Source organism: Suillus paluster, assembly GCF_016628075.1.
Source record: "Suillus paluster strain FC165 chromosome Unknown EDB91scaffold_31, whole genome shotgun sequence".
Lineage (NCBI taxonomy): Eukaryota > Fungi > Basidiomycota > Agaricomycetes > Boletales > Suillaceae > Suillus > Suillus paluster.
This window is the reverse complement of record NW_024537591.1, coordinates 107572-132826: the sequence shown is the minus strand read 5'-3', so window position 1 is coordinate 132826 and position 25255 is coordinate 107572. Positions and strand designations below refer to the sequence as shown.

At 50.7% G+C, this 25255-nt stretch overlaps 5 protein-coding genes across 5 annotated transcripts; 2 read left to right on the top strand and 3 right to left on the bottom strand.

Annotated features, from left to right (window-relative positions):
* Positions 1 to 7641: 7641 nt before the first annotated feature.
* On the top strand, positions 7642 to 8039 carry EDB91DRAFT_1249147 (uncharacterized protein; the record flags this gene model as incomplete). The annotated part of the gene is made up of 3 exons (XM_041323033.1): positions 7642 to 7652; positions 7707 to 7734; positions 7803 to 8039. The coding sequence occupies 3 exons, from the start codon at positions 7642 to 7644 to the stop codon at positions 8037 to 8039; spliced, it is 276 nt and encodes a 91-aa protein (XP_041176462.1).
* Positions 8040 to 8655: 616 nt separating this feature from the next.
* Positions 8656 to 9281, bottom strand: EDB91DRAFT_1137816 (uncharacterized protein; the record flags this gene model as incomplete). Its single annotated transcript, XM_041318871.1, is given in 5 exon segments — positions 8656 to 8733; positions 8789 to 8873; positions 8880 to 8897; positions 8954 to 9113; positions 9169 to 9281. 3 exon segments carry the CDS (start codon positions 9279 to 9281, stop codon positions 8880 to 8882), a joined length of 291 nt encoding a protein of 96 aa, XP_041176461.1. The 3' UTR covers positions 8656 to 8733; positions 8789 to 8873.
* An 830-nt stretch (positions 9282 to 10111) lies between these two features.
* EDB91DRAFT_1249145 (uncharacterized protein) lies at positions 10112 to 12075 on the bottom strand (the record flags this gene model as incomplete). Its single annotated transcript, XM_041323032.1, has 2 exons — positions 10112 to 10349; positions 11195 to 12075. 2 exons carry the CDS (start codon positions 12073 to 12075, stop codon positions 10112 to 10114), a joined length of 1119 nt encoding a protein of 372 aa, XP_041176460.1.
* Positions 12076 to 19334: 7259 nt separating this feature from the next.
* Positions 19335 to 20050, top strand: EDB91DRAFT_1137776 (uncharacterized protein). Its single transcript, XM_041318870.1, has one exon. It carries the CDS (start codon positions 19435 to 19437, stop codon positions 19702 to 19704), a length of 270 nt encoding a protein of 89 aa, XP_041176459.1. The 5' UTR covers positions 19335 to 19434; the 3' UTR covers positions 19705 to 20050.
* Positions 20051 to 20522: 472 nt separating this feature from the next.
* Positions 20523 to 22037, bottom strand: EDB91DRAFT_1347567 (uncharacterized protein). The gene is made up of 2 exons (XM_041325931.1): positions 20784 to 22037; positions 20523 to 20736 (listed from the first exon to the last, which is right to left on the bottom strand). The coding sequence occupies exons 1-2, from the start codon at positions 21663 to 21665 to the stop codon at positions 20698 to 20700; spliced, it is 921 nt and encodes a 306-aa protein (XP_041176458.1). The 5' UTR covers positions 21666 to 22037; the 3' UTR covers positions 20523 to 20697.
* Between the last annotated feature and the right edge of the window lie 3218 nt (positions 22038 to 25255).

The following is a 25255-nucleotide window of genomic DNA, read 5'->3' as shown; positions in this document are numbered from 1 at the left end:
GGGTTCCGCCCAAGTGGTCAGATACGCGGAGGGTTCTACTTCCAACATGACCTCTTCGTCGGGACCAGCGCAACAAAACATTCCTGTGGTTACATTCATATGGGGGGGCGGATTGCGCTGGCTCCACGGGATACAGGGTGATGTAGCGGATGCGGGGTCCTGTACATGACCGTCAATATGTTCCTTTAGGGTTCTACCCTCGCTTGGATGCCTGGGGATCCATCCCCCATCTGGCATACAAATCTGGCCACTGATCGCGTGGCGTTGTGGGGAATGTCCCCACTGTAGGCCCGTATCCCGCATATTTCCCATGCCTTCCCACCATTTTCCCGCGCGTTCCGCTACCCATCCGCATCTTCCCCGACCCGTCCACTACACGGAACCCAGCGGAACCCAGCGGAACAATCGCATACCACACGCATTATATTCCTTCAGCCTTTGGAACATCCTCCTCCGTCCTGTCCATGTCCTTCCATCCTCGCTGGTGAGTACTAGCTACATTCCCCGTGTCACTAACATGTTCCTATCTCATTTCCCATGTGTTACAGTACTTATACGGATCCTTCCGCTACTCGGGACCAATTCCTTATCTCACAGCCTCACCCGGTTGTAGCATATCGCATTTCAGAACCCCTTCCTATATAGGTAGCAATAGATGGGATCTTAGTTTTTTACCTTCTGATAGACTCGACTCCACTTCCACTTACAGAGTACTTCCCAGTACTCCACTCACTGTTTAAAATATCTTCCTGAATCTATTCCTGATCACATTGCATCGTTCCCGCCCCCGTGAGTTCCACTCGAAACGCCCGACATCGGATCTGACGACTTGGAGCAAGTACCAGACACAAGCCTGGTCCGACTTTGCCCAATCATCCTCCTGCAGGCTCGTAGTTTCTTTTCCCTCCATTTGTTCCCCATTAGTTCCGTTTGTTCCCCGTTTGTCCTGTTTGCTCCGCGTTAGTTCCGTTAGTTCCCCATAGTTCTGCTCGTCGCGCGCTGAGTTCCTCTCGTCGGGAACCCTCTGCATCTTTGTGCTCCCAGTCCTAGTAAGGACTGGAACCCTTCGGGTCGCTAGACAGAGTCTAGTCTTTGTTTCCTCGCACTTATTTGAGGACTTGCTACCCAGTAGCAATCCCCTCGGGATGAGTATAAGCCTCGCACCCTTGTTAGACTTCTGATCCACACAGAGTCTATTTTCCTCACCCACAGCATTTACACTTACCGTCATGGATGTATGTCTCCACTTCCGCACATCTCCGCACAAAATGATCGGTTCCTCCACAAAACATGCAGGGCCTAGGCCCTTGGGCTTGGTGGAATGAATACTCCTGTTTAATTACCGTTCCCAGACTGGGTTGCTGATGGATCGGCGGAGGCGGTAGTGTTGGTTGCGTTGGTTGCGCCGGGGGTGCTGGAGTGGCCAATCACTGCGGAACAAACGGGGCTTTGACGGGTACTGGCGGGGTTGATGGGGTGGTGCCCGGGAGTAGGAATTCTCCTGCCTCAATTACTCTTGCTATTGGGTAGGGTTCGTCGGGGTGGTGGTTGGGTAACTTGATCGCTAGGCGGGCGCGGATAAGCTTGTTGACGTCCTTGCAGATCCCATCTAAAAAGAGACGATCCTGCTCGGTCTCCGCTAGGCGCTTCTTGTCTATGAGGAATGTGGATATGCGGAGAAACTTCCTATAATAATCCCTGAGCTCTACCTGGGAGCACATGGGGGTCCGGGCCTGCTCGGCTGATAGTCCCGTGAGGTCCGCTGGTGTGAAGCGTCGATCGCCTTCGCAACCCGGATATAACCTTTTTACTGTGGCTACGAAGTCAACGAGGGCTACTCCCTTAGATTCGGGCAGACAGGCCCATGTTTCCGCATCGTCTAAATTAGCATACCGCATCACAGCTTTTATGTGTTCCGGTTCAGTCAATACGACCTGATCTGCAAGATATGCGACATCTGCGAGGAAACGGGAGAGTTGCGCTGCGGTTCCGTCAAACTTGGGAGCAGCGCTTGTGCCACCAAGGGGCATCCTATAGGGGATAGCGGCCATAGGTACCGGGGGTAATGGGATAGGAATGGATTGTTGCAGTTGCAGAAGCTGAACGGGAGTAAGGGAAATGAAAGTGGGTGCGGCTGGATGGGGACTTGTGGGGATATCGTTAGCTGGGTGCGACGGGAGTGGATGAAAAAACGGGTCTGAAGTTTGCGGGCTTGGTAACTCTGGTTCCTGCCCTGGAATGGAAGCAGATGTAGAAGGTGGAGATGAAAGCGCGGATGAGGAGGAATTAGACGGGGTAAGGTGCAAACTTTCATCGCTTGACGACAGGGTAATCGGGGGTTGGGAGTGTTGCGCTAAGTTGTCTGGGACTGAAACAAGGATATCTTCGGGCAATAGGTGAAGGTCTTGGAATGCTTTTTGTAGTTCCGTGAGGTCTAAACGAGCCAGAGTGGGTCTAAGTGACCTGCTAGTCGTCCCAGATGGTCCCCTCGCAGTGGGCTCCAGTTGTGGGTGAGGAAAATAGACTCTGTGTGGATCAGAAGTCTAACAAGGGTGCGAGGCTTATACTCATCCCGAGGGGATTGCTACTGGGTAGCGAGTCCTCAAATAAGTGCGAGGAAACAAAGACTAGACTCTGTCTAGCGACCCGAAGGGTTCCAGTCCTTACTAGGACTGGGAGCACAAAGATGCAGAGGGTTCCCGACGAGAGGAACTCAGCGCGCGACGAGCAGAACTACGGGGAACTAACGGAACTAACACGGAGCAAACAGGACAAACGGGGAACAAACGGAACTAATGGGGAACAAATGGAGGGAAAAGAAACTATGAGCCTGCAGGAGGATGATTGGGCAAAGTCGGACCAGGCTTGTGTCTGGTACTTGCTCCAAGTCGTCAGATCCGATGTCGGGCGTTTCGAGTGGAACTCACGGGGGCGGGAACGATGCAATGTGATCAGGAATAGATTCAGGAAGATATTTTAAACAGTGAGTGGAGTACTGGGAAGTACTCTGTAAGTGGAAGTGGAGTCGAGTCTATCAGAAGGTAAAAAACTAAGATCCCATCTATTGCTACCTATATAGGAAGGGGTTCTGAAATGCGATATGCTACAACCGGGTGAGGCTGTGAGATAAGGAATTGGTCCCGAGTAGCGGAAGGATCCATATAAGTACTGTAACACATGGGAAATGAGATAGGAACATGTTAGTGACATGGGGAATGTAGCTAGTACTCACCAGCGAGGATGGAAGGACATGGACAGGACAGAGGAGGATGTTCCAAAGGCTGAAGGAATATAATGCGTGTGGTATGTGATTGTTCTGCTGGGTTCCGCTGGGTTCCGTGTAGCGGACGGGTCGGGGAAGATGCGGATGGGTGGCGGAATGCGCGGGAAAATGGTGGGAAGGCATGGGAAATATGCGGGATACAGGCCTACAGTGGGGACGTTCCCCACACCGCGCTAGTCACCTTCCACCGTCCTGACAATAGGTACGCCTTTCGTTTCTCACCCCATTGAGGTCTTAGGGGCTCGGGGCACTTCGATGGGCGCCACTTATAGACCTTATCCAGGTCGATTAGTGGTATCGTGTGATTTATCACCCTTAGTGGGGGCAGCCCGGTCTCGCTTGCCTTGGCGCACAGCGGCTTGGCCAAGTGGCGGAGCTCTTGTCGAGCATTTTCCAATTCCTCCTCAAGTGTCCCCACCATGCGAGACTCCAGTACTGACATGTGCTCACCTTTCACAGGTAGAGCCTTATCACTCCCCACCACCACTCTGGATGGGTTGAGTCCCACCATCACCTGGTGTTGGAAGAGGAATGGCATTCCTAGTATTAGATCATAATTTTGTAAGTTTATTATATCAAAGAATCGCTCTTCACTGATGCGCTGGTAGGAGAACTGGGCTTTCGCCCCGAAGTTCACCTTAGATCGCAATCCCTGCACTGCGAGCTGAATGGTGAGTGGTTTTTCCAGCTGGATTCATTTCACTCGCAGCTGTTCTGCTAATGTAGATGACATGAAGTCTGCAAGCGAGCCTGTGTCAATCAGGGCTCATGCAGGTCGCCCGTTTACGTGCATCACGACCACGACGGGTTTGGGAATCAGTCGCCTCAAGTCCTGGGTAATGGCCGCGTTACACTGGATGGCGGGATATTTCCCAGGCACTACCTGCTGCCCATTTAGTTCGAGCAATTGAAAGTGGTGAGCCGTTTCCCCAAACCATATGTCGGGTATCGTGAATAGCTGATGCGCTACCTCTTCCAATGCGCAGTCCATCATGCTGCGCCCCCCATCCTCCAGCAATTTGAGGTGATTATCCTCCCACTTTAACTCGGCCTCTAGCATCAGCGTATCCAACTGTTGGTAAGCTTTTAACAACCTCTTTGCATACCAGTGTGTGAACTCAGCCTTTCGTTGCCCAGGAGTTCCTCGGGTACCCGAACTTGGAAATTCAATTCATGATCGAATACTTCGTAAGCGACCTTGTCCTCGTGCTCTATTCGTTGACAGAAGAAACGATCTGCACCAGCGCCCCCTGGGTACTTATCCTCGTTGTTCAGAACTGAGGTCACTCGTGCAGACAAGGCATCACCCATAGGAACTTGGTCCCTTGATGGGCGCGATGCCGGCTGAGGTAGGTCGAGGGGTGTTGCTAGTCTGTTCCCATACCAGTCGCTCACACTGAACTTAGGGTCCTCTAGCAGGTGGGATGGGATTTCCACATCGCCTTCGAGGCGCGATCTACGGTCCATGATCACATGGTGGGTGCCAGAGGTTTGGTAAATCAAGAACTGTTCCTCCGAGAAGGTGTCCTCATGGGCGAGGTCATCCCCCGGGTAGGGGGCACACATCCTTAGTACCTGTTCTGCCCGTCTCGCCCAAGGGTCGCCCATAGGTACGTCAGTAATTCCCCACACGCAGCTGATTTGCACCTTACATATGGGGTCCTCGAGAGAGGCACATCCTAGAGGGATTTCTGTGATTACCTCCGTGCTGTAGTCTAATGCCTCCAGGTTTCTGTCCTCGGGCGCCTCTACATGCATGGCGTAATTCAGTATCCCTGGGGGTCGGTTGCCGCCCCCCGAGGGCACTGTGGTTCTGCTGGGACAGCTCCGGGAAATGTGTCCAGTTTGCTTGCACACAAAGCAGCGGCCCTCTGAGGCAAGTCTATCATGCTCTTCCTTGCTCATCTTTTCAGTTTGTTCTCGTGGTGGTCAGTGATTGCCAGCCATCCTTCCCGTATTCCCCGGGGGCACTTTGCCTCCCCTTGGGCGGGTCCTATCCCTGCCCCACGGTGCATTGGGGAAAGATCTCCCGGCGGTTGATGGGCCTGAGAACACTTGGCTGGGGCAATCCGTGTGTGGTGAGTTACAGATCAATTTATTGTTTCCTTTCTTCACGGGTCGTTGCCCATCCTCGCGGCTGCGTGGTTCGGTCATTGAGTTTGCTAATTCAATGATTTCAGCTGTCCGTTGAACCCTCTTTAGGGATGTGACCTCCGGATTGAGTCGCATTTTATACAGCTCACTTTGGATACTGGGGTTCAGCCTGAACAAGAACTTAATGACATTTTCTCTCTCTGGTATGTTACCGATCATCATCCAGAGCTCGTTTAATTCCAACAAGTAGTCTTGTACTCTCTTGTCACCTTGGAAGCAGCAGTATAACTTCTTATGCTGTCGGGTGCGATAGTCCAGCGGGAAGCAGTAGTTAAATAGCTCGGTAAAGAATTCCTTTAACCTCCACTCAGCTGGTCGGTCTGACACCTGCCTCACATAGAAGTCATGCGCCTTTCCTCTCAGGAAATGAGATAAGACGAAGACTCGACGTTCGCAGGGGACATTCCCGTCTTCCACATAAGCAGTTCCTTCGGTGATGCACCAATGGAATGCATGGGAGTCCACCGCGCCGTCATATTCTGCAGGCGGGATTGGTTTCAAGGTGACCTTCCTCCAATCTGAGGTTTTCTTAGACTTACGCTTCCTCGAGTGACTTCGTTTCTTAGAGGATCGCTTTTTTCGCTTAGGGGGTTCGTCATCAGATTCTGAAGACGAGCTATTTGGTGATTCGTCCGTCGAGCTTGATTCTATTGACGATGACGACTGGGTTGATTCGTCTCGTGAGTCAGAGTTCAACGCGGATTCGTCCTCTGACGAGTCGGGTTCCTTGTCAGTGGTGGGTTTCGATTTTCTTGAATTGAATTGGTCGAACACGCGACCAAGATAACTCTTAGGTGCTATTTGAGCCATGGCGTCTAATGCTGCAGGGGATGCCCTCAGGCCTCGCCTCCTGGTCTCTTTGCCCACAGTTCTTTGTACTAATTCCTCAACAGGATTGCTGACGGCTGCCCTTGCACGGGGAAGCGCTGTTTGGTTAGCCGTGGCCTTAGCCAGTAGTGAGTCCCTTTGTTGTATCTCCAGATTCAACTGTTCTATTTGCTTCTGAAAGGACTTAGCCATTCGCTGTTCAGCCTTCTGGACTGCTCATTCTGTTGGGTCAGCTTTTGATGGTTCCTTTTCCCCTTCGGGTGCCTCTGTGTTGGCATCATTATTCTTGTGAGACCACTCGTGTGCATTGGCCCAGGCCTTCAAGGCTTCCATCTGGGCCTCAACATCTACGTCTGAGTCGTTGAGGTCGATGCCTCCCCAGTTGCGGGGATCTATCCCCTTACCCTTCGGCGGTCCTTTGCTCATTGTAGGGTGGGGCTCGACGGATCTAGCCCGCTTCTCAGTGCGCCTTCTTTCTTGGATGCGTCGGCGTTCTTCAAAGGTGAGGTTCTTCTCAGCCTCTTTAATCAGGTCTGAGCCTGGTAAATCCTTCTGCTGGGTTTCGACCCTGACAGTCTCAGGTTTGTCCTTACCATCCGTCCTGGACTTCTTGGACTTCTTATGGCAATGTTCAACCTCTTTCCAAGGTTCGTCGCTTTCATCACTCGTGGTATAAAAAGGGGAGCTGTTAATATTCACAGGAGTCTTGAATACAGGGGTCATTCCCTCATCCGAACTGTCCAACGCCAAAGCGCGCAAGACACTGTCGGATTCCCTCTCAGCTCCGGGCCGAGGGGTTTCCGACCTCGTTCGTACCACATCGCTGTACAAGCGAACAGGTCTGAGAACGGGCCCGACAGGAGCGTCATGAGACAGCTCTTTTGTTGGGATAGTTGGTGTTTTGTTAGTTCCAGTTGAAGTCAACGACGACATACTTTGGGTATCAAGATTCAGGGCAGGACCTGCTGAGGTGGATCTGCCCGAACGGAGATTGTAGTGTGTCGACATTGGTATGATATCGAGTGGTATGTCCGGTGGGCTTTAACCGTAGATGCCGACTCGAGATGATTGAGAATAAGAAATGAAAACTAGTAAAGACTTTGGTACGTCAAAAAAGATGTGATGTCTACTATTTAGCGTGTGAAGGCTCGAAGTAGGTGGCACAATAGAAGAATGTTATTGACTGATAGATGGTGTTAAAGTCTGGTATTCTGGGTATGATAAACGCTGCCCTCATTCTATGACAGTATCCTGTATTTAAACTATAGTAAACAAAAGGCAGGGTTAAGGGTTCGGAGAAGATAGGAATGGGACACGGATAAGTAACAAGCGCAGGCATATGATAAAGGTAAGATAGGACATATCAGATCCTAGCAATGAAAGATAGGTAAGAAGTAGGGACAGAATAAATGAGAGTCAGGGGAATAATTGACAGTCTTAGGAATGTGAAACAGCAACCGCCACTTAACGTATATGACAGCAACCATTACACATTGCTCCTCAACTGACGCACAACCCTGGTTGTGTTTGCAGAAAGCTTCTTAAGAAGGGCATGCAATTGTGCAAGCAGCTAGCGCCATCCTCAGCAGATCATCATGCCCGCGACATTGGCGCCCTTAGACGTGCGGTTTGGGAAGTCGATGAATTCATGCAGAGAGTTCCTGGCAACACAGAGGAGATGCAAACCAAGTTTCAAGTGGCCTCAAGGAGAATAATCCCAGAGAAGAAGCTAGTGCGAAAGGAGAAATCCGCTCTCAACATCCAGGATGTTTGATGATGGTTCGGATATCGTGATTTCATATTATTGTGTATGTACCAATACATACCACAAAATGAACGCTGTTATAAACACAACGAAAGAATAAAATAGACAAAGTATCTACTCCTCATCACTGGATGTCAGGTATTTGTCATCGTTAACCACCTGTTTGGGACCAGCAATCCGAGCCTTACCCCGCTGCGGCCGCTCATCCTCGCCCATAGGAATAAGCGCGTGGATTCCTGCATTATCATCAACACGTCTATCCACATAATAGGCGGAGGACTATTCACCAGTCACTATCGAAGCTGCAAACCTACGCGTCAGCACAGAGAAAGAAACGACTGCAAGAGACGACATACATGATTATCTGTGGTCTGCAAGTTGAGACCCAAACTACCAGCTCGTGTCTACAGAATGAAGACTTTGATTTACAAGTCCTTTGCATTGCACTGTTGCATATGCAGGGCACACTTTGCCATCGTACCACCATGAAGACGGAGATACCTCCAGCCTGAAATCTTCTCTGATATCCATGACCTTCGTCATTTAGAGGAACAAGGACCTGATGGAAACAATGATCAGCACAACTCGCGACAATTGCTGGAGAAGCAACGCACCCTGTGGCCTGTGTCCTCAACAGTCTTGAATAAGAACAGATGTTGACTGCATCAGCTCATTACTCAGACCCTTCACGCCTCCAGATTTGCTACCAAAAACCATCAGGACCACGACTCGCACTCCACCAAAAGCACCAAACTTACCCCTTGTCATTCTTCCCATTAGCAATCATCTTATGCTTCTTCATAGCTGACTCTGCAGCGCACTCATTCGGCAAATTCGCTCTCCGCCTTCTCAAACGAATGGCTGCAACTGCCAGATGATCAGTAGTGCCTCTTCTTCGTTCCACTCGATCTTGTCCCCCGTACCCGAGTCCGCCAACAGCGTGTTGAACCATTTGTCGAATAATTTGACGGAGTTGAAGATCTTCTGGCAGACAAAGTTGAGGAGGGCCCAGAGTTCAGGGAGGTTGTTCTGAAGTGGTAGTACTGTGTGAGCGTCTGCGCGAGCTTTGACTGGGTGTTCTGTCTAAGAGTCAAACCAAGGATGAACAACCAAGAACCAACAAAATCTTCAAACCCACTCACCGATGATTGTATGCACCCATTTGAGCTTGCTGAGAATAGACTGGTCTTTAATGATGTACTCGTATGTGGTGAGCAGACTTGGATCTGGAGGTGAGTTCGGAGAGGACATAATTGGAGGTGAATTAGAGGAGGGAGTCTGCAGGGTCTAGAGAGAAGTACTGGTCCTCCGAGCACAGCTCGTGGAAGATCCACAATGGGGTATAGTCCTTGAATTTGAAGTCCACTTGAACCTCGGTGGACCTTGTCATTTTATGATTTATCTCAAGAGTAAATCCGACTCAACACATCAGCTGGTGGACTACTTCGTCTCCCCTAGAGGCTAGTATGCACGTAAAGTTATAAGGGACATACATATTGTCTCTAATTGTAGGACTGACATGCGTAGCTTCTATAACTGAAGACAATGATACATGCATCACTATGTGCGGATTTTGTGCAAAGGAATGTGAAGTATTACGCCCGCGGTTTCTTGATTTGAAAGAAGGCATTATTCTTGTCTCATTGAAGCCATTCTTGTCCTCCCTTGATCATCCATGCGTTACTGAACGCAACGTGAGTGACAATGCTCATCTGCTTCACAATATTTTATCTCATGTGAATTCCGCAGGTGGATGGCTGTGACGGCAAGTAGAAGTTTCTTTTAAGACTTTAGATGACGGCACAAGGTAGAGTACAATCTTGCGCAATGTTAACCAGATACCAACCTAGTTGTGATTGGGAGAAGTTCTAAGGGCTAAGTACATAAACACAATCTTTAAATATTGTTGATAAGTATGAAGCCTGTGATTAAGGAAATAACGAATATAAAGAAAACTTATCGTGCGGCCACGGAAACGACAAGTTACTGGGCCTCGAACATTCTATCTCTTGATCAATCTGAAACCTTTCTTCATGCAAGGCACACTCGCCACATACCCCCCTCCAGGATGAGTATCATCCTCACTTCTTCTTTTGCCTGGTGAGCTCCTTTTCAACTTTGTTGGAACTTTTACCAGGTTGCTCTTCAGGTTCTTCCTTGTCGATCTCCATACGAGCTGATGCATGAGTGCGAGTGGATGATTGGGGAGTAGGAGCGCGCGGTGAGTGAGGAATAGTGCGAGTACCGCTGGGGCCTGCGCCACCTTTAGGAGGATTGGTGCGCGGTGTAGGATGCGGATCGGCACCGACATGGTACTCCCTTGATGTACCAATCCACTGCAATATTCACCCGACCCCACGCGCTCTATCCGACTCCTTGCCAATCGAACTCCCGCCCATGCGCATTCAAGCCGCTCACACAAGCGGATCGGCCAACGACAAATCAACGCGCATCATCGGTCGGTCGCGCGTGTGTTTTGCCTTTCTAGCTCACAGATACTCAGTCGAACCCCATATCCATAAAATCCTTGTCCACTGGTGCGTAGTATATTCTTCTTTGGTTTATTTGACAGATACAGTACTTTTACCTCTCAAACTCCCTATTACGTCGCCTTAAGCGGCTTGGACCGATTTACTCTCACATATCCCCGTACATATCATGGACAATCGACTGCATGTCCCACGTACATTTCTAGCAAACCATGAAGTAGCCCGGACATCCCAAGCGATGATTATCTCCATTATTTACCTAGTAGCCGATTTTGTACTTAAGGAGCGCTCGCCTGTTATTGCAATTCAGTTAATTCTCACTCAGAAGCCGTGTCTTTTGTGTTCCGTTCTCTTCTGATCCTATTCTCGTGTCCATCCGCACGTTCGTCTTAAAACTTCCGTTCCCCATCATCTATCTAAGTCGGCCACACTCGCTTGTGCACCGCATAGCAGTCAGTAGAAATTATAGTTGGTCGGCTTTACGGGTAACCGTTTACGCTGAACACATATTGGATCGGCCGCCCTTTGACTCGTTGTTGCGCCCCTCGTATTATATACTGAGGCAGCAATTCGGTTTGCTTTGTTCTGCTTCCCTCGGGTTGAACTGAACATTTTAGGCTCACTACTCGAATCGGCCGTTATCACACTGAGGTCGTAGTGGAATCTGCTCCTTACAGTGGAGTGCTAGCTGTCTGGCGGGCGCGCTTTGCCGCCCTGCGTTCTGTAATACTGCAGTCTCGCCACTCCCTCTGACGCTTAGTGGTCTCTAGGTTCATCCATAGGGCCTCTTCTAACAACTCCGCGTGATGAGGGTTAATCCAATGCCCGCCCTCAGGGATCGGTGGTTGGTTGGCGCTTGGTTGGGAAGCCAGTTTTTCACCGACAAGTTCTGTGAAGGATGGGGAAGGACCTCCGATACGCAGTCCCTCCGAGGACTCCTCCACCAAACGAGAGGTGAGTCCGTTCGTTACCTGCATCATGTTGAATGCCAGGGCGAAGTCCCCGAATCCAACGGGGGTAGCGCAGTCAGCAGCGGTGCCAGAGCGCAAGTGCGTGTCATGCTCGAGATAGGCACGGACCATGTTGAGGACCACCATCAGGTCCCCGTCACCCAGGCCACTGGGTAGGGTGAAGCACTGAGCGCCAATGTGGGTGAGGAGTGGCGCCATGGCAGGTTCTATGATTTGACAAGTGAATAGTAGTAGAGTGTTGTTGGTGGTGAAGGATAGTGAGGGGACAGCGGAGGAGGAATTGACGACCGGGTTTTTATAGGCCGAGTCGTCGAGGTCCAGGTGCCCAACTGACACCTGGGAATCTCCAGCTGGGAGATTCCCGGTTCCCTCCTCTAATTCTGAGACATCTTCTATGCCCAGCACTGTAAAATAGTCTTTTAGCGCGCTTAAATCGGATACTTGATCGTAGGACAGCCAAGTCATGTCCCCTGACTTCCAGAGGATTTGAAATGTGGAATCTGCCCGTTTACCTGAGTGGGTGAGTATCTTGTCGATTGCCCATTCCGACTCGACCTCCTCAAAGTCGGCTATTTGAGTTTCCATTCGCCCTGGAAAGAGGCAATCATCGCTGGGGATATGGATCCGAAGGTATGATGAGTGAAACACAGGGTGAACCCCACACTGACGAAGGTGACTGGGCAGGTCCAACTTGTAAGAATTATTCTGATAGTCTTTGAGGATTCTATATGGCCCGATGAATTTAGGCGTGAGTTTTCAAGTCATTCCTTTTGGTAGCGATATGTTCTTTGTCGACACATATACTAAATCTCCCTTTACTAAAGGACAAGCCCTATGATGCTTGTTAGCCTCGTAAGTCTGCTTAACTCGAGCTCCCAATACCACGTCATGAGCCGCCATTACAGTGGTCTTCATCTTCTGGGCGAATGCACGTACCCCGGGGTACTCTTCTGACCTGGCGGTTTCCCAAATCATGGCTCTTGGGAGTCGCCCATTCGCTTGGAACGGTGAGGTTTCTGTCGACTCCGATTTAGCTAAGTTAATAGCGAATTCAATGGCGGGCAACTTTGCTACCCAATCCTTCTGATTGGGAGCTATGCATGATCTTAGCATCTGTCCGATTGTTCGGTTTGCTCATTCAGTCGCCCCGTCTGTCTGTGGGTGATACGTGCTCGACATTTTTAGCTGCACACCAATGAGTTTATTGAGGTGAGTCCAGAAGTTACTCATGAATAACACGTCCCGGTTGCTAATGATGGCTTTAGGGATTCTGTGGTACTTGTAGACTTCTGCGAACATGAGTTCGGCAATATCTCTAGCGGTGTAAGTTGTTCTGCTAGGAACTAAGTGAACCATAGCCATTAGCAGATCGATAATTACAGTTATCGAATCTGTCATATACCGGATCCGAGCACCTCCAATACCACCTGTGAACATCCCTATCACTAGTCCGACCCCCTGTTTCCCCATCCGCTCCATCCCTCCTTCTCCGACAATGCACAAAGTGCATTTCAGCAGGACTAGCCCTGCTACCTCCGCCCGACTCTATTCCACTCCTCCAACACTATATCCCATACCTTCGGATCCGGAATTCCAGATTCTGCCCTATGAAAGTCCGGTACTCTGTCCTGTTCCACCCAGCGCTCCGCTTTCATCTCCGGACTTACACCTATCTCCTTTTTAGAACACTGCTCTCTGGTTACCGGTTGTACACCTTTCCGCTTTGCTTACTGATCCATCCGTTGGCACTTCATTTCCGACCTCATTTCCTTGATCCATTGTACACTTACTAATAGACCCTCCATATGCTTCGTACATAGCCCTTACCTTTGCTGACTGATTTACCTACATGATACCTACAGTATATAAACCCCTGTAATACTCCGGAACTCCTCAGTTTGAATATCATCTTAGTTCTGCTCATTCCTGCAATCTCCAGACTTGAGTCTCATCTCTTGTCCACCTCCGAGTCTTAGGGGTTAAACCTTAGGACTACTTCTCCGGCTCTACCTTAGGGTAGTCTAACCTCTGTTCAGTTTCTACTCCAGACTTCCATAGTAGCCTTACCTCGTCCCCCGTATAAACCTTCCGGAGTTCCGCCGAACTCCGCCAACACTAAGTCCTCCAGAACTCCCCGGACTTCCGTCGGACTTCCCCTCTGTCCCCCAGAAATTAAAGGGCACGTACTCAGGTAAGGGGTGCAGCGCACAAGCTGAAGCCGAAGCCCTTTGAGTAACCTCTCCCTTGAGCATGACCTTAACAGAATCGTACTCTCCATTTCGGTCTCTGGACGGCAGTAACGGCCCCATAAAGTCAACACCAATGGCCTCCCAGGGTTGGGAGGGTACTGTCAGTGAGTTCAGCAGTCCGAGGGGCTTTTGATTTGATGGCTTGCTGCGCCGACATGTTTTGCATGACTTGCAGAACATTTGCACGTCGGGAACCATCGTTTTCCACCAAACGTGTTCTCTTAAATATGATAAAGTTTTGTCTGCACCTAGGTGGGCTAACAGAGAATGGGCTTGGTCGATAATGACCTCGACGAGCTGACGTTCTCCTACCTTGATCTCAGGTATGCAGAGCGCAGAAAAACAGTTTTTTACCTCGAAGTTTCTAAACTCCTTAGGCGACTCTAGGACCTTTCTGAACATTGTATCTTCGTGATACTGATGTCTCATTTGGTCTAACAATCCCATTTTGTGTGGGTAAGTTACTGGGATTCTGTCCTCTACTTCTACCTCCTTGGAGGTTGTTTCGACTTTGTTCTTTTTGACTGTGTCCTGCTCCCCCCCCTCCATTCGTGGTGCAGGGGTAGAAATTGTTGTTTTAGCAGCCCAAGGTCCCCGCAACACGAAGCGATCTTGCATCCGCCTTGCGAATTCCTGGCTTGTCTCAGGCCGCCCAGTTTCAGCCGGCTCCGTGGTGGGACGCACAGCTCACGGTCTGCATGCTGTCGGGGGAGGCGTGACCATTTGTTGGTCCAGCGCCTCAGCTGCGCGACTCAAGACCTGCCAAGATGCCTCATCTCTAGCCCGTGTGGCGGCTTTCGCAGATGTCAATCACGTCTGCCCCCCTTCTGCTGGGGCCACTGGCAATCTGCCATTCTTCTTTGGCCCCCCTTGCGACTGGGAGATCCGGATGGTCCCCAGGCCGTGCGCCACGACCCTGGAGCTCCTCCGTGGCCCAGAGGCCCGTGCCTCATCCCCGACCAGCACTGGCATGCTGATTATCTCGGAGACGTCCCTAGGTTGAGCCCGCTCGTCATGAACGACGTACTCACTGGTGGTGCACACCGTCCCTGGCGCGTCAAAATTGTACATGCGCGACAGGGCATCTGGAAGAATGTTGTGTGCCCCAGGCAAGTACTCAACTGTGAAGTCAAACTCACCCAGTTTTTCCATCCAGCGTGCTTGTCGACCCAACAAATTCTTCTGATTCAGCAGGTGAGTCAGACTTTTATGATCCGTCAACCAGACGAAAGGACATCCCTGTAGGATGTCACGGTGTCGTAGCATGGTCTCAACGCCCGCCAAAAATTCCTGTTCATGGACAGGATAGTTGCGCTGCGCGGTGTTCAGCTTGGCCGAGTAGAAGGCAGCAACTTTTGCTTTGCGCCAATCAGCCCCCTGAGCTATGACGCCCCCAACCCCTGTGGGGCAGGCGTCTGTCATCATCCAGACCTGCTCTTGACCTGGACTGTAGGTGAGTGGTACTCTACTGTGAGTTGAACACGCCGCAACGTAGTGTTTCACTTCCTCAAACACTCTCTGCTCAGTCTCGTCCCAATGAAAAGGGACTGTATCACCACACACCACTGATAGGACCCCTAAAGGGATCCATACCTTGTGTATATCATTGGCCAAATATCCCACCGCACCAATAAAACCGCGGCAGAGGTCCTGATTGGTAGGTGGTTTCAATTTCAGAACGTTGTCAACTTTGTCGGGATCCATTCAGATCCCGTTATTACTCACTATTCGTCCTAGGATCCTCATCTCGGGCTGGAGGAACTTGAGCTTCTTTTCACTCAGAAAGAGCTGCTCGCGTTCCAAAATTTGTACGATCTTCCGTACGTGCTCTATGTGCTTGTCCAGCGTATCTGAATATATAATGATATCATCCAGATACACATCCATGAAGATCCCAATATATTCACCAAACAAATAATTCATTACCGCCTGGTAAGTCGCAGGTGCGTTGCAATCCCCTTGCTGCAGGACATGGCTAACCATATTACCATCTGGTGTGGTCATAGCCGTACGCGGCACATGTTCTGGTATTACCCGGATTTGCTCATAGGTGTCTTGTCCATCCATCAAAGAGCAGTACGGTTTCCTAGCAACTCATCTCAAAATACCGTCCATGTCGGGCAATGGTGAGGTTAATTCACGCGTGTTTTTATTGCGTTCATGAAGGTCGACCACAGTTCTCAAGCAGTCGGTCCCTGGTTTCCGTATAAAGAGCATAGGGACTGTATTTCCGGCACTAGTCATTTGCCATCACCCGGACGCGAGGTACGCACTCCGCTTTTCTGCCCATTGGGGTCTCATGGGTTTGGGACAACGAGAGGGTCGCCACGGGTATACCTTGTTTTCATCAATAAGAGGTACCGTGTGATTTATCGCCCACAAAGGGGGCAGACCCATGTCCGCGGCTCTCATGCACAGGGGCCTTGCTAATTCTAATAGGCACTTTCTAGCCCGTTCAATTTTGCCCTCAAGCACCTCCACCACTCGTGACTCAAGGGTCGTCACCCCACTGCCTTTCAACGGGAGTGATTCTATGCTCCCAAGTATTACCCTAGGTGAGTTAAACCCGATCGTCACGCAGTGCTGATATAGAAACGGGGTCCTGAGTATCAGATCATAGTTCTGAAGATTGATCACATCGAAGTACCGACGATAGTCTGTACCTTGGTACTGAAATCGAACCTCAGTTCCATAGTTCACCTTGGACCGGGATCCTTGAATGGCCAACTGAATGGTTAGGGGTTTTTCTAACACGGTAAGCCGGCATTTCAACTGCTCAGCCGTCGTTAATGAAATGAAGTCCGCCAGCGATCCCGTGTCTATTAGTGCTCGGGTGGGCCGCCCGTTCACATGAACCACCACCACTATTGGCTTGGGGATAGCCTTTGTCATATCCCTGGTGGTTGCCGAGTTTCGTTGTAACGCTGGGTACGTGCCCTGCGCCACCTGCACTCCATAGACCAGGCACTCTCCAAATGACGCATTCGTCTGGTTGGAGGTTAACTCGTCATTGTCTAACAATACGCTTTTAGGCGCAAGTCACTTCTCAATTGATGAACCAAACATCTCGTTGAGTCCTACATATATGTTGTCTTGAACCATTGACAAGTCCCTGTTTAGTTTCAAGGCTGTCTTCCTTAAGTGGCGGCAATACCATCTTCTGGGGTTCCAATGCCACTGCAAGACCATTCCTCTCGCCAGGTATGTTTCTATTGCTAGGGCATTATCGGTGACCTGATAAGTTTGCTCATTGATCCGCTTACAGATGAAATGTTGGTCCAACGATGAGAACCAATAGCCAGAGGTAGGAGCTATATACTCCTCCAACCACCACTTGATGCAATCTTCAATCGGGGTTCCCATGGGTGCCCTCTTGTCGGTGCGTTTTCTTTCCTGCCTATGCAGCTGCTGCCCTTTCCAGCCCTTTCGTGTGCTCAAGAGCCGTCCTAGATACAGCCAATAAGCCTGATCGATTCGAAAATGGGGATCCTCCAGCTGGCGCCGCGAGATCCTCATTTTTTTCCATCCCACACCCATCATGGTGGAAGTCCATTACGACGTAAGTGTCCTCATCTTTAAGCTTAGTTACCCAGAATCGATCCGGGTCGTCCCAGGCAACCATGTCTGAACTGTCATCTGAACCATCCCAGGGGAGCTTCAGTCCCTGTAGACGATCCTCTGCCCTTCGGGCTACGGGATCCCTGAATCATATGTTAGATTCTTCTCTTTCTGTGATCGCGGGGGGTATATTAAATGGCCCCTCCATGAACAGTCCGACGGATCCTGCAAATAAGCCGTCCGGGGGCTCTGTTACCTCCGTCGGTTGCCGCATGCGTTCTTCATCGCTGGGCCCAATGTGTATCCCATAACTGGGCACCTGGGGGGCTTTCCCGGATTGTCTGATCAGAGGTGAGTGTTCTTTGGGCATTGTCGTGAGACATGTCCTAACTCCCCACAGATGAAGCAGCGTCCTTCCGCTCTACGGCGCTCACGTTCTTCCAGACTGATGCTGTTAGTCTGTTGGGTCCTTCCCATTCCCTTGGACATGTTCCCACCTTGGGGCGGCCTTTGTCCTTTCGACTTATCATAGGGATTGGGGCGCCTATCTCTACCCCTTCTGGGAGGTGGGTCAGTTCCCTTCGCTCTTGGCGTTCTCCCCAAGGCCGTCGCGCTGGATACCTCAACAGTCGCAGACTTTTCCTTTGGTTTGTCCCTTTGCGCAGATCGCTTTTCCCTCCCCATTGGGACAGAGTGAGCAATCTCAATTATTTCGGCTGCGGCCTGTACTTCCTTGAAAGTGGATACCTCTGGATTTAGTTCTTTCTTCCAAAGTTCCTTTTGGATTTCGGCTGATAGACCCGTCCATAACCGAGACACTCTGTCTCGGTCGTCGACATCGCCGATCATATTCCATAGCTCATTGAGCTCGTATACGTAGTCCCATACGGACTTGTCATTCTGAAAACACCTTTTCAACTTTTCACATTGCTTCGTTCTAAAATTGATTGGGAAGCAGTAGTTGAACATTTCGGTGAAGAACTCGCGAAGTCTCCAGCGGTAAGGGTCTCCAGATATCTCCCGGATATAAAACTCATGGGCTTTGCCTTTTAGGTAGTGTGACAAAACGAACACCCGCTTTTTCGATTGGACTTTGCCGTCCTTCACGTACGCAGTTCCCTCGGTAATGAACCGATGGAATGCTCGAGAATCAACTGCTCCATCATATACTGTAGGTGCTATGGGTTTCAAGGTAGTTCGGTCCCTCCTCTTCTTTGAGCGTTTCTTTGATCTCCCGCTCTTTTCCCTTGGGGATTCATTACTAGAGCTAGAGCTTGTCTCGTTGCTCAAGCTCGATGAACCACTCAAGGACGAGCTCGAGTCTGGGTCCGAGGAGTCGTCGTCTCCGTGACTTATGCGTCCCAACGCCTGCCCAATGTAGGATTTGGGCGCTACTTGGTGCACTGGCTCCATGGCCTGGGGTGTTCGACGTTGTTCTCACCTTCTGGTCTCTGGGTTTACTACCCTCCCGACTATTTCGTTAATCGGGTCTTTCCTCCCTCCGTTGGGCTCATGAAGGTGAATCTTCCTTTCGGTTTTATGGGCTCCCGATAGAGCCTCCTTCAGTTTCTGATCGTATTCTTTTTGCAGGCGTTTTTCAGCCTCCTTTACTGCCAGGTCGATTGTTCTTTTCTCTCTGATTCTAATCACCTGATCGAAACTGTCTTCCGTTCTTGGAGAGTGTCTGGGTTCTTTCCTCGGTACATTTTCGTTTCTGTCATCCCAGGGGGAGGCAATCTCATCAGCTAAGGTCCTGGCAGCCTTATACGATTCGAGGGCTGCATGTTGCCCCTTGATGTCTATATCCTCGTCATTCTCCAGGGCGCCCCAGTTTCTTGGGTCCACACCCTTTCCCTTAGACAGGCCTTCACCTCTTGACACGTCTTCGGTCATGGAGTGAGTAGTATTGCACCGATCAACGCTTCCTTCGCGCTCGTTTAGCGCAGAGCGGTCGGCATTGGTAATCTCATCGTTGGTAGGTTTTACCGTCTCATTTTGCTCACTTGAGAGCTCATCAGGTTTCTTGGCCTGGCTTCTGCCTCGGCAACTTCTGTTGCCGACTGTTACCCATGGACGGTCGTCACCATCCTCACTTTCACTAGTGAACTCGCTATGTTCGTTGGCGGTTCTAAAGGTGATGGGCTCGGTTGTTCTCTCTGTGAGAGTATTGACATTATCGTCGATCTCGACACTCGTTATCGCATCTAGGGCTATGTTACTCTCCTGCTCGACTTTGAAGTCAATGACAGGGCTACTCGCACGGACCATGTCGCTGTACGAGCGTATGGGTCCTGCTGCGGACGAACTACAGTTTTCGGCCTCCGATGGCCGCCCCACCGAGGTTAGAGGGGACTCTACAGAGTCGGGCAGCGCGGCCTTGAGACCGGGGCCCTCCGCCGGAGTGTGAGCACTAGATAACGCTTCGTTAGCAAGGTCTCCGAAGAAATCACCTACTTTGAAGTTTTTTAACACGAGTGGGAGTTGACAACGAACTAGCTCTAGCGCGTGTGCGCGAGCGAAGGTTGTAACAGGGGATTTTTGACATGGTTTGTTGATTTCGGGTTTGGGGTTTGTCACTGTCGATGAATGTGGTGGGCCAGACCAGTTAACTGAGTGACTAGGAGTGTTTGAGAGAAAAGAGGAAAGGCTTGGAGAAGGTTAAAAAATATGTGACGGCAAGTAGAAGTTTCTTTTAAGACTTTAGATGACGGCACAAGGTAGAGTACAATCTCGCGCAATGTTAACCAGATACCAGCCTAGTTGTGATTGGGAGAAGTTCTAAGGGCTAAGTACATAAACACGATCTTTAAATATTGTTGATAAGTACGAAGCCTGTGATTAAGGAAATAACGAATATAAAGAAAACTTATCGTGCGGCCACGGAAACGACAAGTTACCGGGCCTCGAACATTCTATCTCTCGATCAATCTGAAACCTTTCTTCGTGCGAGGCGCGCTCGCCACAATGGCAACGGAGGTGGCTCAGATTATCTACATCGAGTCGACCATCCAACAGTTTGAGAACCAGCGTGCAAGGAGTTTGCGTGCTAACAATCCAGTGCACATTTTACCTTCCACAATCCATTTCTGCTATTAGCGTTGACCTGTCGTATACTCGCAGTCGTGGTGTATCGTGAGTTGTATACACCCACTGATCACACTACAGACTCGAGCAGTGCCCGCACGTACAAGTAGTCCTGATGTACTGTTCAATTTATAGTCGGAGGGGATGAGAAACCAAACACATTTATTTCTCCCGTTCATTAATGACTTGGATGCGGAGGATCTGCTGGAAGCGGAGAAAAAATACTTCGTACGAGAGCTAAAAACACTGTATCAAGATGATCAATGCGCGACAACAAGACAGCGTAACAGGATGTACAAGATCGACAGCTTCAGACTCATGATTGAGACGACCCCGAGGCTTGGAAGAGGCGTTCCTATATGCGCAAGTCAGATGCTGAATCACGAAAATCGGAGAACACACCTTTGCAAGTTTCTGCCCTTCAGATAAAACAAGGAGGCAAGACCGCAAGCCTTTCAAGCACCACTGCCTTTCGAGCCAGGCGAGCAAATGATGATCCCAGAAGAGCTTGAATAAGGTGTTGAGCCTGCCATCCCATGGACTCAGAGCTCGCAAGAGATGGAAGGCCCAATTTTGACATGCATACTTCAGAGCATCAGAGGCTGATTGACTGCGTTCTCGGGCTTCTTTTGCAAAAATTACAAATGCCGTCATAGCATAGATGACCTCTATGTCTGGTAAATAACGATCTTCTTGGAACGCATGTGTGGAGTGATCTTGGGGTTGAAATGCCAGGAATGCCGGAAAGCCCAAGAAATCCGGCAAGTTCTTGAACTGTTCGATGACTTGAAAAGCTGCTCGTAAAGGTATTTCTGGGACGATTGTGTACTCGCTGGTGGCTTCCGATGTGCTCGAGAATTCATTCATTGTTACCCAGACAGATGCTGCTGGAGTCATCTGCCACGCTTGACCATGGGGCGTCTGTAGCCACTCTCGCCCGCTCTGTGTCTGCAGCCACTCTCGCCCTTGCCATGTCTGCAGCCACTCTTGCGCGCTGCTTGTTTTCAGCCACAGGCCATTCGGGGTCCGCAGCCACACTCGCCCGCTCGGGCTTTGCAGGCCATTCGGGGTCCGCAGCCACTGTTGCCCTTCTGGAGTATCCAGCCACTTTCGCCCAGCCACAGTCTGCGGCCACTCTCGCCCTGCTGGAGTATCCAACCACTCTTGCCCTGCTGGAGTATCTAGCCACTCTTGCCCTCTCTCGGTATGCAGCCACTGTTGCCCTCTCTCGGTCTGCAGCCACTCTCGCACTGCCTTGGTCTGCAGCCACTGTCGCCCTCTCATGGTCTGCAACCACTCTTGTCCTCTGGTCTGCAGCCGTTGTTGTCTTCCATTGATCTTCAACCACTCTCGCCCTCTGGAGGTCTCTAGCCATTGTTGCCCTCCATTGGTCTCCAACCACTCTCGCCCACTTGGGGTCCGCAGCCACTCTTGCCCTCGTGGAGTATCCAGCCACACTTGTCCAACATAGGCTTCCAGCCATTGTTGCGCTCCCTCGATCTCCAGCCGCTCTCGCCCTCTGGTCTCCAGCCACTCTCGCCCTCTGGGGGTCTCCAGCCACTCTCGCCCTCTGGGGGTCTCCAGCCATTCTCGCCCTCCATTGGTCCCTAGCCACTCTTGCGCTCTGGGGGCCTCTAGCCATTCTCGCCCTCCATTGGTCCCTAGCCACTCTCGCCCTCTGGGGCCTCTAGCCATTCTCGCCCTGTGTTGGTCTCCAGCCACTCTCGCCCTTCTGGAGTATCCAGCCACTTTCGCCTGGGGTCGATCTCCAGCCATTTTTTCCCGCTGGTCTTCATCCATTGCGCTCTCTCGCTCTTTAGCAGCTGTTGCACTCTCGCGCTCTCCAGCCGCTTTCGGTCTTCCTCGGTCTCCAGCCCCTTTTCCCCTCTGTTAGTCTCCAGCGGCTCTCGCCCACTCTGGGGGTCTAGCAGTTTTGGCTTGCCAGAGTGTCTAGCGATTTGTCGCCGTTTCTGAGCCCACTGCCACCCTATCCAACTCTGCAGCCACCCTTCTCCGCTCTCGGTCTGCAGCCATGCATTCCCCGTCTGCGTTTGTAACCAGTTCTCTCCCGTGCAAGTGGGCAGCCAGTTTCCCCCCTCCTCGGTCCGCAACCAGCCATCCCCTCCTTGGGTCTGCAGCCATGCACATCCATCCGGGGTTTCTAGCCAGGACCGCAAACCCGGACCGCGAACTCCCCGAAGCCATAGCAGACCCATAAGAGTATGTAGTGGTTCTGGTGGCTCGACTGATGAAGGCTAATGATCGTTGTAAGCTCTGGGGGTCGCTGGTTTGCATAGTTTGGCTGTGCTCCTTCAATTCTAAGAGCGCATCCAGAAGGGCCGTGCTTTTTGGAATGTCTCGCACCATCAAGCGGAAAGAGGATTCAGCGAGTAGGGAGTGGGGTGATGTGATGGAATGCACTTGAGGGAGGCTGCAGTTTGAGGGGTCCGAAACGTAGTCACGAATAGACGAGTGATAGATATCCACGGGGAGGCTGCTGTCGGTAGGAATATTCATGATAGACCGTAGCTGCACCAGTGTTGTCTCGACGTCCATGCCTTGACCAGGCCCAAGAAGTTTGGAGATCTGTGAAATCGGCAGAGGATCAACAAGGGCCGCGACAACGGACAAGTGCAGGTATGCCCGCTCGGGGTCTGCACATGTGGAAAGGATGCGATCATATAACTCGTACACCTCTGTTCCTGGCAGCAATCCACTCGTTAGCTCGAGCAAGAGCTCAAGCCGATCCTGGGGATCGTTGTATCCATCATCGATAAACTTCATCATCGTAGTCGCCACGATGAAATGTCTGCCTGCTCGGCTCGCTAGCCGCGCAAGCTTATCCGCGGTGGGCTGCGGGAAATCAGGATGGCGACTTTGCAGCTCCTTGAAGGAATGCTGCAAGAAAATATAGATGTCGTGATCGACGTCCTCGCCGTCTAATGAGATGGTGGCAGAAACGCCCTCTCCAGAAGTGTTCACCGGTATCTCGCGCACCAGCGAGCGCATATCTTCTTTCTGCATGGCTTTACGGATATGCTCTTCCAAGCGACCCGTGAGCAGAATATGGATCACGGGAAGATCAGGATCACGAAGAGCTTGGCCAAGCAGGGAGATCAGCTCAGCGACGGTTTCGGGTTTACATTCATCAAGGGCATCGATAACAAACATCGGAGGCATACACTCGCGCAGTCTCAATTGAAGGTTCGAGAGAGGCTGGCGAAATAACGCCTTCATCTGGCCGAGAAGAGACTTGCTGGGGTCTAGAACTGCAGGATTCTCCCGGATAGCTCCATTCACGTTCGTCTTGACGCTGGGAAAATTGCTCGCAAGCTGATAGGCAAGCAGTGGCAAAGAAATGACCACTTGTGCTGCGTTGTGTGTGCTTGCGAGAGAAAAAGAATGTCCCCGCGAGCCGTGTTTCGATATTCGTCTCCTCCGTCACTTTCAGAGATCTCATCCTTTCAGCTACAGTGAATGCGACAGCAGATTTTCCGACGCCTGCCGTGCCATGCAGCCAAATGATTTGACTCTTCTCTCGGTTGTCTAACAATCCGTAGATGTAGTCGAGAAGGTCCGCCCGGGTCCCTTCCAAACACTTTGAATGTGGCTGGCGTTCAGGAGAGTCATATTCAGCACCCGAAACAGCGACCCGAGACAGCTTCTCCCAAGGTCCTTCAGACGATTGATGGACTGTTGATGAGGTCAGAGTGCGAAAGGGGATAAGAGAAGGAGATACTGACATTGACTCATCGACAGAGATTGATGATAAAATGTGGCGCAATCGTCGGTAAAATACTAGCTGTGTTCGACAGTGTGGTTGGAAATCTTATAGGTGACGGCTATCACGAGGGACGACGTACGATTGATTGAAGAATACAAGCCTAAACTGCAACTTGAATCTTTTGAGAGAGGGTAAGGTCGAAGAAACTATGCTTGGGCGTCGGGCTATGTCCAGTCACTGTATTCAACGGTATTGGATTGGGCAACGAAACGAGCAAGCTGTAGAGTGATGGAGGTGGTAATGTTTGAAGGCCGCTTGGATTGAATGGATGATGTTCGAATCAATTGCAGGGCTAGGTAAGCTCGTTGGATGGTGGTGGAATGCAGCTGAACAACCAGTGGGCGCTCATCTTGTTGAACACGAGGTTCCTGTGTGGCCTTGCGCCAGAGTTCGACCAATCAGATATTTGAACGCACTCTAGGGCCATCCAGTTTCAGGCGACATCCACCCACCCTGAGCCACCCTCGAAATCGATAAGGTAGTAGAGTTAATAGATGATCATTACACACTGAGATCCTAGATGCCCGTCTTGTTCAATTTTTTGCTAAATGATATTGAGTGACATCCTCGGGCTGTCACATGTGTATTACCAGTCGATAGTAGTACTGATGTTTCTATTATTAATTGCGCACTCTATTCCAGTTAATCAACCGACAGTCGCACACCTGACATGCATGTCAGAAGGAGGGCGGAAGTAAAAGATACGTGAAAGTGAACTCAAGGACAAACCCGCAACATCACACAACCATAAAACCAGTCGCGCCTCATACGCAACAAAGTCATTAGCCTCTCGCGACTCATACACGGAGACGCCTCCAAGCCTACTAAGCGATGATCGGCGTGATTGCTCGAGCTTCATACGCAAGGAAACATGAACCCCCGAGCATGCTCAGCAGTAGTGTATGATTACTCTGGCAGCACTAGTCCTGTACGTGATGAGCTTTCGTGGCTTTCGAGCTGGTTGAGAAAAATAATAATTTCAAAGTCCGCTTGATGTAAGGGTGCCAAGACCGAGACATCTTAAGCTTAACATCAACAACGCATCAACTGGTGGACTATAACTTCCTCTCGTAAAGTTATAAAGGACATA